This window comes from Montipora capricornis, chromosome 3, assembly GCF_036669925.1.
Source record: "Montipora capricornis isolate CH-2021 chromosome 3, ASM3666992v2, whole genome shotgun sequence".
Classification (NCBI taxonomy): domain Eukaryota; kingdom Metazoa; phylum Cnidaria; class Anthozoa; order Scleractinia; family Acroporidae; genus Montipora; species Montipora capricornis.
The window spans coordinates 41601061-41615899 of NC_090885.1; the positions used below are offsets into that span (position 1 = coordinate 41601061).

Here is a 14839-nt window from a genome sequence, read left to right on the forward strand (position 1 = left end):
ACTTTTGTCTTTACATTTCTAGTGTAAACAAGACACGAGTCCCGCCATATGTCTGTCATGTGAAGTCCCAACTCCGTACCTCTCAAATAATTTACCTTTAAGAAGTAAACATCAAAAAATTAGTCTCGCTTAGTAGAGAAATTCTTTCACTTTGTTTAAATTCATTTGTAGTTTTATTACCAAACCAACTACACGGAATGATGTGAACTTCGCTCGCAACGAACTTCGCAACTTCCCAACGAAATTCGATATGAAATTTACAACTTTGTTTCGAAGTTCACAATTTGATTGACAATTACGTAATGAAATTGCCAAGTTCGTAGCGAACTTTGGGAATTTCAAACGAACTTCGGAAACCGTTTGTCAAAAGTTCTGTGAAACGCACTGTAAACATGCAAAATGTCTCAGTTTTCATGTACATTGTAGCTGTATCAAGGCTGTATTATCTTTTGGAACCTACAGTACATGTACTGTAAGATAAATGCATTGGTACGAGGTATTTTCCTCTTAATTACTTGCGATTGAACCACAAGCAAGGAAGATAACACAATAATTACATGTGTTTCTTTAATTGAGCAAACCCCGCAAATAACATTTACATGTACACAAGTCCACATGGGAAACACCATCAGGATTTTATAGCAAAAAACTGGTTATAAAAACTTTTTTTTTTTCAGTTCTCACACAACTCTGGGAGCTACACAAAAGAGTCAGTCTGACTTAAAAATACTCACAGCTGCTATTAAAATACTAGTAATACACATACATGCATTCCCATTCACAAAAAAATCTGTGCAAAAATATCAATTTTTAGTGAAATACTTCTGCTTAAAGTAGTTAATAAATAAACAGGTATGCACACAAAAATGGCAGGTAGTGAATTACCCTTTCGCGAAAGCCACTCCCTAACAACTTTTTCTCTGTGACTTTTATTATATCACATTTTTTGGCACATTCAAGTCATATTCTTCTATTGCAGAGGGCGCAAACAAGTTGTACCACAGAGTAAAAATGGCCTTCATGGAGACTTAAATTTCAGATAAACATCTAACATCTCTGGCCTCTTTCTTATGAATTATGTGCATGACAAAAAGAAACAAAGAAACAAACTATGATTTAATTTCACTAAAACCACATCGAAGTATAAACTGTGAAAACCATATATTCAAGAAGAAAAAAATATATTATTTTTTGTTCTTTTTGAAGTATGGTTCAAATGATTTTTAGAATGTAAATTAAAAATTTCATATTTGAACTGCAGAATGGACATCACTTGAAAGTGAAAAAGCATTGCTATTGTAGATAAGCAACTTCAGTAGCCGCAAGAAGGCCTAAAAAACTGGTCTAGGCTTTTACAGGACTTTATTTATCAAGTTTAGGTTTTCTGATGCAACATGTCAAATCATTCTTTATCAACATTTCCTCATTTGAATTAGTATAAATTTAAGGTGGAATTTTAAATAATCTTTTGCTGTGTCAAAATGTCATACTTTTTATTATTAATTTTTACTTATAACAGAATATACACTGATTACCGTAAATTTTGGCTACATGTAGTTTCTGATTAACTTGAACAAACTGCATTGAATTGTTAAGTGAGACACATTTTTAATAATCTTTGATTTAATGCTAATATTGTTTACATATTTTTGTTTCTCATATCATTCATAATATTATCACTGTATGCTTATCAGAAATGCTTAAAAATAAAGATTTATCAAAAATTGTCCTAAATAAATCATCATTCTCAAAAGATGAACTTGAATTCAAAACATGTAGTTTTCTTACTACCAAGAAACATAATGTTCTAAGAGGAAAGCGTTAAAAATTTGCATATTTTCTAGAGTATATGGCTGGAGCAAATTGATTAAAGTAAACTTGCTACTGACAGAATTTGATCACATACTGTACATAGTTTAATATTAGCTAATTTGAGAAAAAATCTTATCTAGATACTGCTCCACAACAAAGCCACAAGATGAGACCAGATGGTGACAGATTTTGCATATGACAAAACATTTGTTCACTATACATGACTGTAGCATGTAGTTTGATTCTCTTTCAACACGGAATGAGAGAATTAAATTACCAGGAAAGAAACATTGAAAGAATGTAGTAAACAAACCCATGCTTGCAAACAATTATGATTTAAATTAAATCAAAATATCCTTTCCTCAGAACTTAAGCTTGTAAATGGCAGATGTCTGCACAAACATAAATGAAAGATTAAAGTTCAAACTTTAAATAATGCAGTATGACATCAAACTAAAACCACAGCTTAAAACAAAACAAAAACATAAACTTTTGATAATTGTGCATTGGCCACCTCTTTACATGTAATTTATTACATCTTTGCCTGCATCACACGATGCACTTTTTTAAGATAGGAAGATTATAACAATTACCTTAGAAACAAAGATCAGTGAATCAGTGAAAAAAGAAACAATACAAATGCTACATGTACCCTCTCAATAGTACTAATATAATTCAAGAATATTGTTGAGAAAGCTCATTTTTGTAAAACCCACAAGTGAACTTTGACATTGGTACAATCTTTACAAATAAGTAAATTTATTTCATTACTGTACATGCACATACGTGTACCATATATGTACTATTGACATTATTTGTAATACTTTACTCCAAAATATTCTTCTCTTAGTGACAATAATTTATTTTAATGTTCTCTCTACCATGGGAAAGATACTGGTGACATCAATAACCTAATATCGCAGTCCAACACTGCATTCAAGGAGGTCCTCAAACTAACGAAGGGTATTCTTAAAGCCACTTACAGAATAAATGTATGAAAATACCTACAAAATAACAAGTGCACGCAAAAACACAGTTCATTTCCTAACCACTGAGTGCAGTCCATTAATCACTCACTGAAAAATCTTCGATGCCTAAACTGGCCTAAACCGGCCAGACTTACAGTGTAGTATTTTACTTTGTCTAACGCCAACTGATTTTACAAGTCAATGGGAAACCCCGGAGTCAATGGGTTAATTAACCCTTTCAGGCCCGAGGGGTTCCCCAATGACGAGTAAAATCGTCTGGCGTTAGACAGAGTAAAATCTATAAGTGCCATTTGGCACTATCGGGCCTGAAAGGGTTAACTGGAGGAAAATTGAGATTTCAAGGAAATGTGCAGTCCAGAGCCTTGCTATTGGCTGCCTACACTGTACAAGACTTCCTCTATTAGTTCCAGTGAATGGCACAAAGCAACCTGTAAACAGATTATTTCATCATCCCCCTATACGAACAGCTCACTGAATCGCGAAAACTCTCTAAAATATTCTTTCCATTTTACAAATTATTACATCCAAAAACTACATGAAACAGTTCTACATTAATGTTTTTCAACTAAACCAAAACAAAAGCGGTTCTCAAATTAAAGCCAAGCACGCTAATATTGATTTTGTCTGGTGCTGCGCTAGTCATACTTCGACAATGAGGAAAAAGTCGTTTGTTTGCATACCCAATGAATTTGAAACTATTAACAAGTGCCTACATCATAAAAACGCGTTGGAATTTTGAATTAATTTTTGTATTTGACGAACCGGTTGCCTTTGCGGTATTTACAAAGCTAAAAATGGGTGTAACGGGTACAAAGAACTCGCTACAAACGAGATGTATATTTTTGACACAATTGCAACGGATAAACAACAGACTTCACTCTGGGCAGGGCTATGCGCCGGAGCGTAAAGAATCGCACAAAGTGGACGATAGTAAATATAAAATCGATCATATGACAAGACAGAAACAGCATTTTTTCTTTTTTTCAATGCGAAGCCTAGATCCTCTATTCCTTCGATATTAGTCATGCATCAGTTCCAGCCAGGGTTCACTGCTTTAATCAGACGTAAAGCTCGACCACTGACAAAATTTAATTACCCCGTTTACAGATGACAAGTTTACACGCTTATGTAAAATCTCGAATAAAGGAATGCAAACCTTTGATCAGCGTGGCAAAATAAGTGAAGATGATGGTTAAATTCGATTATTTATGAGTATTTTTCCACGCTTTGGAAGAAAACGTCTACTCACCACAATCCTCTAAGAACAAAAGCAAATCCAAAAGGAATAACAAAATCATCGCTGGCGACCATCCATCGGCGATTGAAAACTACAATTCCCGGCATATTTTGGAAGATTTCCTTGAACAGATGAAGCACGTAAAGTTAAGTACCATATGTCACGGCTTTCGCAGTCGCCTCCCAGAGAAATTTACTACAGCTTTCTTTCCTATTGAAGTAAACTTATACTTTTGACAATTAGCGTAATTGCTGAGAAAATAATCAATACGCGAGGATATAAACCATTCTTTCAATGGGTTTTCAGGTACGTAATCAAAACAATTGGAATTTGCATAACGCTTGCGCATGACCTTTGACACGTCAAACCGGGCTTTAAATTTGTGGGCTCAATGGATTCGATTGGTCAACGATATTTGTCGGTAAATTCAAAATTCAGAAGAATCGACGTTTTTTTCACTCGTGGTTTGATATCAAGAAATTTATACTAAATTATCCTAGTGTTCATAAGGATTTGTTTAACTCAGTTTCTTAAGTTTTCCGGTAAGGAATGCGTTTCTCTTACAACTGTTTTTTATCGGTGAAAAAGAATTTACAGATTGCTATTTGACAAGGTTTCGGTGACTATAGTCCAATATGGCCGTCGCAGAAGGAATGCTGCTTGGGTTTTCATTACATCTTCGAGCTGAAGAAGCCATAGCGAAGTTTCAGAGGGCAACTGAAGATGATTTCAAATATCTGCATGAGATCTTAGCTGAAACAAAACAACATTTTGGAAGGTAAGTTTTGGTTTATACATTTCAATTCTTAAGTGCAATTGTCAACGATTATTCAGCCTTCTCGGTCGGCTCATCACGAAACTCTATACACTCCCTGCGATGGATACTTTCTTAACTTTTCGAAGCCATGAGCACTGAAATGTCTGGATGTAAAATATATTAATTTGATATGATATGGACAATTTTGCAACTGGTGCATTTTCAGCTGATATGGAGTCCTTATACATTACACTTATTGTATCTTTAAGCTTGGAGAGCGTAAGAAAAGTGTAAGAATTGCAAAAGTTTTCCAAACTTTTCAAGTGCTTTAATACTCGACACAATTTACAGCTGAAACCATGGATCGAATACTTTGAGCATATCATTAATGCTTTTTTCTGTGAGAGAAAGGAGAGGTTGATTTGTACAACCACAATCATTTAGCAGAGTCGCTCACAACTATGAATTTAAGAGTGTGGATTTGCTTCCAATGCTACATGTACATTTATGCTGAACAAAAACAAGACAACACACTTCCTGCTGCAGGTGCAAGGTGGTATTTACATGAGACCAGTATGAACTTGAACCGTTATGAAATTTTTGCAGCCGTTTACGTGAAACCGGGATGAGATGCTTGGTGCGTTGTTTCGGGATGAAATGATATGTTTTGTCTAATACATATATGGCTGACTGAAATGCATATAGGCTTGAAATTTCTGGACCCGGTCTGAGATTTGTTGTCATTTACATGAAGCCAGTACAAACTCAGACTGGTACGAGAATTTCTTATCTTGGTCCAGCAACCAAGCCAAGGTCAGACCAGTCTGAGTTCATTTTCAGGCCGGTTTCATGGAAACCCATAAAAAGAAATGTATGGAGGTTGACACCAGCCTGTGCCAGTCTGAGTTCGTCCTGGTCTCATGTAAACACCCCCTAACTCTTGTTCTAAGCCTACTGAAACTATACTAGTATATGTAGTTGTAGGTTGAATAATTAAGAAGCAAAAGTTTCAACAATTGCAGCAATTTCTAGTAACACACGCCCCTCAAAAACTTTTTTCATTTTTCAAAACTAAATTTGGGTGGACGTTAATCAAATTAATGTTTCCATGACAATAGTCCTGTTCACTTGGCGCAGTCTAATTCGTCGTGGAAACATTTCATTGATGTCCACCCAAATTTAGTTACAAAAAATGAAAAAAGTTGTAGAGGGGCATGTGTGACTGGTAACTGCTGTTCAGTTAAGTTGATTTATGGAGTGTATTTGTGCAACCATTGTGCTGAACTAGTTTATTCCAATCGTAGACGTGACAGCAACATACTCCTCCCAAAGACACCATCAATGAAACGAAAACGGAGAAAGAGCGAGTCTGACCAGAGCAGTGATGACAATGCAATCCATGCGGATAATGGTGTAAAAGCTCCTAAAACCCAGATACAAGGATATGCGTCTCCTCTTGTGGTGATTAATGAGGGGGAGCTTCTTGATAGTAGTGTTGTTAATGAAGAAAATAGGGAGAAGGGTGGCAAAAGGACAACTCGGGCTCAGGGTAAACGACAACAGCCTAAGAGGGGAGCAAGAAAGAAAAATATTTCAGTTATAGAAGCTCCGGATGAAGAACCACCAGACTCCCCCTCTGTGCATGAATTGCCAAAGAGGAGCACAAGAAATTCAAGAAAAAAGAACTCAGAGATCAATGAAGAAAACAAGCTACCTAAGAGGTTTACTAGAAATACACTGAAGAAAATCACAGACGAAGCTGCACAAGTTTCCTCTACTGAGGATTTACCTGTGCAACCAGTCACTAAGAAGAGGAGGTCAAGCATTCGACCAGAAAAAGCAGAAAATTCTGGAGATGTACCTGTTGTACCTTTGAAAAAAGAACCAGTATCACCAGCTGAAGAAGTGCAAGCACTGAGGAGAAGCTTACTAAATTCAACAAAGGTGGAGAAGAATGAAACTGAGAATGTACCTATCCCACATGTTCCAGAAACTCCTGATCAATCTGTCATTTGTGCAACAGAGAATGTTGCATCACCCGCAGCTAACAAGATCCATAGAGCAGCAGTTCATCTCATCCTGCAATCACCAAGGCTTGGCATTGGAAGAGACGAAGCAGTCACTGTAGGAGCTACTGCAGCTTCAAGTCCATGCATTAAGGAAGAAAATGAGTTGTATCATGCAAGAATGGAGGAAACTGAAAAATCTACAAACCAGGAAAAAGCTGATTGTGATGTTGCGTCTGTTAGTTCTTCTACTCCAAAGTTTGTCCCTCCTGATAAATCACCAGAAAAATGCAAAATCAAATTGAAAGAAACAGAAATAGAAGAGGATGTTGATAGTGAAGGAAAATTAGATAAAGTTCAAAATGTGGCGGTCAGTGCAACTAAGTGTGATGAAACAGATACTGAGACAAACAAAGATGTCAAGAAGGAAGATATGTGCCCCCAGGTAGCGCATTCTGATGTAGAATCTTCAAGAAGAAGCATGCGCAGAAGCAGCGGATGGAGAAGGAGGAGCAAGAGATTAAATCATCAACTGTCTCCTGCAAATAGACGACTGTCTATCAAAAAGACAGTTACAAAGTCCAAGACACCAAGCAGGAAGAGTCTTGTCAAAAGCTCTGTAAAGTTGAAGCTGATGAGTTCAAAACTCATGCCTGAATTAAGACTTACTGGTTCCAAACAAAGTAGGAACGATCAAGTCACTGCACCAGATAAAGACATGGAAGATGTGAGAGTGCGGCTTTTTGATGACTGGACAAGTCACAGCAGTGACAGTGCAAATTCTGCTACCTGTCATAGTAGCTGTAGCAGCTCTGAGGACAAGGGTGACCCTCCAGCAGTGGAGAAGCTTTTCAACGAAATTGTTGAGGATGATGTTGAAGAGGTGTTCCATGATTGCTTAACAGAGAATGAAGGGGAACAACTGGCCAAAGAAGAACCTGGAGCAAAAACATGCAGGTATTTACAGTGTACTTGTATGATTGATAAACAGGGGATTTATACATGGCCGCGAAGACAGACGAAATTTCTCTTAGAGTGTTAAAAAAATACGAATGTATTTCACGAGTGAGCGTAGCAAATGTGTGAAATATTTTTCAACACAAAGAAAAATTTCGTATCTCCAAGTGGTAAATTGTAATGTTCTGTTTATTATGATAATTATTATAAACGTCAATGAAATACCAAACCATTTCACTTTAATATGTTTTGTAGTCCTTATTCATGAAGAACAATGCCAGGAATTGTTACGTAACGGTACCATACAGTACATGTAGCAATGGTGATCTTTTCACATGTGAAGATAACATGTTTTCACGCAAAAGATCACCTGGTATTTCATTGGTGTTTATATACATGTACACTGTGACGATTTTTGTTCCTTGAACATGCAAATTGTCGGGCAACTGAAGAATGTGCTTCAGATAATTGTATTTACTGTAAGTTGAAACGAATTTCTGGTAGAAATGTATTTTTTAACTAGTTTGATTGTACTTTTATTAATTTTCATAAATTTTTTATTTATAATATTATATTCCAGACAAAGAAAAATTCTACATCAACTCAGGGTTAAATTGCTTTTTATCAGAACCTGTTCAGCCTGCAATTTGTTTACCATTGGACATGCATGATTCTCTAATTAATGACTGTAAAATATAGGAAAGGCATACATTTTGCAATTATTGTTCAAGTTGCTCATAACTGCGATGATTATTTCTCCCTTAGAGCCATTACATGTGGACCAGTAGATCAAAATAATTTTTGTCTTTCATGGGCATCTACTACGAAAACCACCAATATGTGGAATGGGCCTGAAGTACCGAATCAATGCCCTGCCCAGTGTCGTGAAACATTTTCATTGATGAAATTCCTTTCCCACGAGCTCAACAACTGCAACAATGGAAAAACACATTTTCAAAATATATCTCTGTTTTCTTTGGCAATCTCAGAAAAAACTTCCCACAAAGAAACCTGTGGTGAAGTCTCCCCCTTTTCCGATAATGTCTTGTATAATCTTCTTCTCAAGTCTTCTCCGAGAGCTTTTCCACAATTATAGAGCCTTCCGTATTCGCTCAGGTCTGCCAGTACCTCTTAAGAATTTGAGCAACTACACTGTAGTTTCCATTCCTTCCCACAGGCGCATTACACCTTAAACACTCAATAGTGGCATACATATGTGTCTTTAATATATTTCTCAATCATTAATAGTTATTCACCTCGAACAGAATGTAGCATGAACTCATAATAATTATTGACCAGTTCCCAGTTGGTCGGCTCAAACAGTAGAGTAGTGCAGTGCAATTGCAGTGTCATGAGTTCCAGTGCAAGCCTGGATTGTTTCAGACTTCCTTGGCAGCTGCTCAAATTGCTCACAATCCTCATGCCATTGCTCATCATTCTTGCATAGAAACATTCTCCTTTAACTTATTTGCAATGTTGATTTAAACTTTTCCCAACAGTGCTAATTCACCTGTTGTGGAGAATGGCATTTCACTTGGGTCCATCAATCATGCCAATCAAGGAAGCAGTAGCAATGATGAATTGGATCCTACCACAGGGGGCCCTACTGAGGACCTGGGAACACCAACACAAGAAAAGCAAGAGGCTATGAATCTAGTGCAAAAGGTACATTGATGTCAAAAGGGCACAGTACAGTGTTGTTTGTAATACTTGGAATTGTGAAAACCAAGAGTTACATGGAGGCATTGTTTTCATCTCGGACACGAACTGTACATATTGCCAGTCTGTTAAGTTCCATATTTAAGGTGTTCTAACCCTAAAAGCAGGCAGATACATGTAAATGCAGAGCAGTCTCCCTCTTCTATTGGTGCCACTGTTGGGAAGGAAAGTAATTTTGAAATGGGGACTTTTTATATCAAATTGATGTTTTGCTCTTCTCAGGTTAAACCAAGCAACATCGCCATGGTGCATTCATTTATACGAAGAAATACTCCAAAGAAAGTTGACCCAGAAGTAAGTACTTACATAAAACACTTAACCATTTTTTTCCCGCCAAAGCAGAGCATGGAATGTATAATTTACTTCTCCTTTATTTTCGGTACCCTGTTGGCCAGAATGGATTTTTCATTTTCCAAGGTCCATGAGACCGCACTGATAAGGAGTTGTTTTGGATACTGTAAAAAAAATGATCGGGCCTCAGTTGTTCGAAGGGTATCCACTGGATAAATCACTGTCCGCTGGATAGTAATTTATCCGGTATTAAAATAGCGTTGTCCACCTTTTGAACAACCGAGGCCTGGTGGATTTTGTAGGGGTGGTACAATCGTGTTAGCCAATCTTGGCGCGGGAAAAAGTACCCGAGCAAATCGCAAATTTGGTTCGTATCTGATTGGTTGACAAAATGGCGCCAACTGCATGTATATTATTACAAAGCGTCCTAATGCAAAACAACTGAAACTCAAAATTGCTTCGACTTTGACTCTTAATTAAAAACCGCCCTCATGGTAATTTTCAACACTTCCATTCTCTAGGAAAAGAAGAAACAACTCCGGATCGCATTAAAAGAGAAAGAGGAGAAGGAAAAAGAGAGGCGAGAACAACTTGAAATACAGAGACAACGGGAAGTAGAAGAAAGGAAACGGTAGGGAAAATTTCTTGAAGAGAGCGTTATATGTCAAGTTATCTTTGTTTCCCTGTACGCGCGTGTATCACTACACCGAGAATGATATAAAGACCCATCCCGTTATCCTAGCAGTTCTAGACTTTTCTTTTCGTCGCTATTTTTCGCGAGTTGACACTTCTCCTGTGGCCCACGAACTTTCCCTGGTTCCGGCTCCGAGGATGATGAAAATTGTGCTATAAAATGGCTCCATTTAATTCCCAGGCGTAATCTATCCGTAGAAAAATGTGGTTGTTCAAAATGTGGATAGCACAATGCAGCGGATAAATTTCAATCCAAAGGACAAGTCCTATCAAAATATATGAAGCTATGATCCTCGCAGTTAATGAACGCAATTTAGAGGCCTGAAAAATTCAGGACTTAAGCGGGGCGTGAACCCATGACCTCGGGATGCGACCAGCTCCCAACATCAGCGGCTTCATAGTTCAGTTGTTAGAGCGTCGCAACGGCATCGCGAACCCAGTTGAAGTCCTGAATTTTTCAGGCTTCTCTACGCAATTGCTAACATTGAGTTCATTTACTGGAGAGGATCATAGCTTTGAACACTTGACTTCTTATCCGCAGTTCAATATAAGATTCATTTCATATATTATTTCGTTCATAAAACAGATTAAGTTATCCTTTTAATTTTGTACGATGGACCTTTGAACATTTACAAACAGGATGTTTGACCGATAAATGTTGACGATAGCCTTGATATTTTTGGCGTATTTCATCCCGTACAACAGGCGTTGATTACAAGTCAGCTGTCAATAGAGCGAGCTTGAATTGAGTGTCGTAAAACCAAGACCAAAGTAATCGCTTTGGCCAATCAAAAAGGACGGAGACAATCCGGTAAACCAATCAAAACTCAAAGTAATTACACGTAGCCGACACAAAGCACGGAGAAATGTGCACGCGCGAGCCACGATTGCTTTTGGTTTCACTTCTGATTGGTTGAAAAAGTGGCGCGAGAACTTTGAACCGATCACTGAATGAAGTAATGCGAAGCCAAAGTAATTCACAAATTACTTTCGACACTCAATTGAAAACCGCTCTAAACAGCTCAATATTTTGTTTTGCCATTCGGATCTAGGAGGAGAGAGGAACGAGCCAAGAAAGCAGCAGAACAGAGAGCTGCAAAACTTCACGAAATAGAAGAGAGAAAACGGCAGGCTCACGATCAGAGGCAAGTTATCGAGGAAAAAGCAAGAAAACTGAAAGAGAAAGAAGACGACGACAAAAAGAAACTACGGATGCAGAAAAGGGCGGAGATAGAAGCGAGAAGAAAACAGGAAGAGGCTGCTAGGAAACAACGAAGACGAGAGCAAGAAGAAGAAGAGAAGAGACAACGAGAGGCGGTGCAGAGAAAACTGGAGATGGAAGAACAAGAGAGACAACGAAAAATAGCTGAGGCAAAACGTCACCAAGAACACCGAGAGAGGGAATTAGAAAAGGAACGAGAATTAGAGAAAAAGAGGAAGCTTAAAGCCATTGAAGACAAGGAGAAACGGCTCCGTGAGAAAGAGGAGAAGGAAAAGAAATTACGCGAGGATAAAATGAAAAGTGATCGAGAAAGGGAAGAAAGGGAACGAGCCAGAATTGCACAGCTTATCCGCGAGAAAGAGGAGGCTGAAAGACGCGCCAGAGAACAGCGCGTCAAAGAAGAAAAAGAACGACAAGAACGCGAGAAGAGGGCGAAGGAGGAAAGCAAAACGGCCGGAGTGCTACGTGAAAGTCAAAAGGCAAATATCAGTGCATGTGATTCGTACGAAATGACACCACCGCCCGTGAAAATCAAAAAACCAGCCACCCAAAATAACTACAACATTACTGACCTGAACAGCGATGACTCAACCGACGATGAAGATAATCCAAAAAAGAAAATTCCAGCGTGGGCTCGTGAACCAGCATTGACAGCCACCATCTTCAAACAAGCGTATTCGGACATCGACGTGAATAGTATTTTTGAAAGAGTCCCGCCTCTGATTCTCGAGGAAGTCTTTACGCGAACCAAGAAGCGTTTTAATCATCGCACAAGCTCTGCCGTTTGGAACTCACCACCATTACGGAACGGAACATACATCTAAAAACTGAAGATTAAATGTAACAACTTTGTTCGTGTTGAGTTTGCACCTTTGAATTCCCTTCGTTTATACCCATCAACGGATTAAAACCAAGCAAAAACCAATAACACTCCACAGACGCATTTTTGGGATCTTAGACCCTTTGGGCGATAGATTTTCCTTGAGAATTACGTGCCTTGCTCGAATAAACAATTGCATGGGTGATAAGGTTTTTAGAATCCCTCGGAATGTTATGTTTGTTGTCAATAAGTCCTATCTGACAAAATACCTTGCCTTCGAGGTACGTGTTTTAGAGAGCGGAGCAAATATAAAAATATTTATCCCCAGGGAAAAAAAGCCATCAAAATCAGTTTTAATATGCCAGAAAGTATTCAGGGAATGAAACCGCGGGGCATTTTGTGCGGAATATCGCCGCATACGTCTTCATAGGGGTTCTTTCCGTCTATTTTGGTCTAAATTGCCTCTTCGTTTCTTTATATAATATCTGTCCGGTTGTCTCTCGTTGGCAAAATTTGTAAAACAACCGCTGTGCTTTCACAAGAGTGAAGGGACAACTTTGTCAATTTTTTTACGCAGAGTTGATCTTATCCCAAAGTAAAGTGAAAGTTTGCGAAAACAGAGTTCTGGTATTCCATAGTCACAATTTTTTTCCATTTCGGTTTGTGACCTTCGTGTGCCGTTAAGGGGAAAAATACAGAAAACCAAGTAGTTTCAAATGAGCCAAGACAAACGGCGAGTTGCATAGATCATCTGTAAATAGGGTACTTTTCACCGGAACAATACTTTGTACTGTTTTAATGAATTTTATAATCAGGTAGAGATTACGCCTGTCTTAAGCTAGTCAAGATGTCTGAGATACCTCAATTGTGTACCAGTTAATTGTATTTAAACAATTTTGTGTAAATAGTCTAATTTCATCGTGGGAAATAAAAGAAAAATTTCCATCGGGTTATCCATCAGAACTTGAAAAGCACAAAAATGTAGACGACAATAATAAAGAAGTTCTACCCTTCAAAAGCAGTTTTGATTGGTCAAGTTGCATGGATGGGAACAACTGCACCTTACGGTTTGGGGATAGCAAACTTTTGTATGATAAGTTCAATAATGCACGCATTTTGCTTGCTTCTCACATATGATCTGTTAGAGGACAGACGCAAGGCGACGTCACCATCAAAAACGTTGATTCTCTGTTGTTCTAGTGGTAATCTCGGATTACTTGAGTGCGTTTGACAGTCGCTTTGGAAGAAAAAAGGAAGAATAGGGAAAGAAATAATCTTATAGTCATTATACGACCGAAGTTTGAGGGTACGAGCATATACTTCCTATAAGCCCCGAGTAGTATGACTCGTGTAACAGGATGAAATAGTTTGCCCTTGGCTAGACTGAATCATGAGTAAGTGCGATCTGTTTGATTTAAGAAGGTAATTTGAGGTAAAAATAACTACGCATCGTTTCTGAGGAAACGATACAACGTAAATAGCCTCCTGAAAAGACTTGCCTATTAGTAAAATACTGAACCCAGAAAGATTGAAGTAAATAAAAGGGAATCGAGCAATTGGCATAGAGGCTGACATGTTGATCATTTGCAAGTTCACTTCAACTTCTTTTTCACAGCAAATTTAAGGCAGCGTTTACACGAACCCGGTTTCATTTAAAGCCGCATCGTTTTCGATGCGGTTACACCTTCCGTTTACACGACACCGATCGAGACTGTCGCCGAAACCGTGTCGATTTGAAACCGCTGCCAAAAGTGGAGCGTTTTCAAAACGATGCGGTTTCATCTGTCGTGTAAACAACGAAAACCGCATCGATTTGAACACCGTTGCTATTTTGGCGCGAAATTTGCATCGTTCAATTGAAAATAGTGAATTTAGCACGTAGTGTAGCTCTCGCTTATAACATCACTATTCGGATTTTCTGGCTAAAACGGTTCCTTGTAAACACCTCCAAACCGCATCGATTTCGACGCGGTTTCGAAGTCATGAAACCATGTCGATGTGAAACCGCGTTCGTGTAAACGCTGCCTAATGGAGGGGAGAGAAGATAGGGTTAGGTTTCGTGGTATAATGGCTGCCTCCCCAGTGTCGGATCATTTCGAAGAACGCGTTGAAAAAGGCTTTGATTCTGCTTTAGTTAGGTGATTTGAAGTTGAAAAGAGAACAAAAAGCCGCCGATCAAATAGGGAAGTTACAGCGGTTATTAGTCACACGCGCCCCTCGTCTAATTTTTTCCCATGATAAGTTAGGTGGACGTCAATCAAATGTTCCCATGACAATAGTCCTGTTCTGTTGTTAATTTAACTTTCGAAAGTCTCAAGTTTTGTGGTACGTTAGTG

General features: G+C 38.3%; 2 protein-coding genes across 2 annotated transcripts in view; one reads left to right on the forward strand and one right to left on the reverse strand.

Annotated features, from left to right (window-relative positions):
- The window catches only part of LOC138043168 (diacylglycerol lipase-beta-like), a 31640-nt gene extending 27306 nt beyond the window's left edge, over nt 1-4334 (reverse strand). Inside the window, exon 1 of the mRNA XM_068889309.1 lies at nt 4051-4334. Within this exon, the coding sequence (XP_068745410.1) occupies nt 4051-4145 (95 nt within the window). The 5' untranslated portion in view covers nt 4146-4334. The remainder of the gene's footprint in view (nt 1-4050) is intronic.
- A 145-nt stretch (nt 4335-4479) lies between these two features.
- Nucleotides 4480-13521, forward strand: LOC138043169 (inner centromere protein A-like). Its single transcript, XM_068889310.1, has 6 exons — nt 4480-4816; nt 6100-7758; nt 9258-9423; nt 9700-9771; nt 10290-10399; nt 11514-13521. Exons 1-6 carry the CDS (start codon nt 4674-4676, stop codon nt 12505-12507), a joined length of 3144 nt encoding a protein of 1047 aa, XP_068745411.1. The 5' UTR covers nt 4480-4673; the 3' UTR covers nt 12508-13521.
- The last annotated feature ends 1318 nt before the right edge of the window (nt 13522-14839 follow it).

Bases quoted from the DNA above. Each gene is read 5' to 3' on its own strand.
- LOC138043169 (XM_068889310.1), top strand. From the start codon at position 4,674: ATGGCCGTCGCAGAAGGAATGCTGCTTGGGTTTTCATTACATCTTCGA. The intron at 4,817-6,099 runs GTAAGTTTTGGT...TTCCAATCGTAG, and splicing joins ACAAAACAACATTTTGGAAG to ACGTGACAGCAACATACTCC. The intron at 9,772-10,289 runs GTAAGTACTTAC...TCCATTCTCTAG, and splicing joins CAAAGAAAGTTGACCCAGAA to GAAAAGAAGAAACAACTCCG.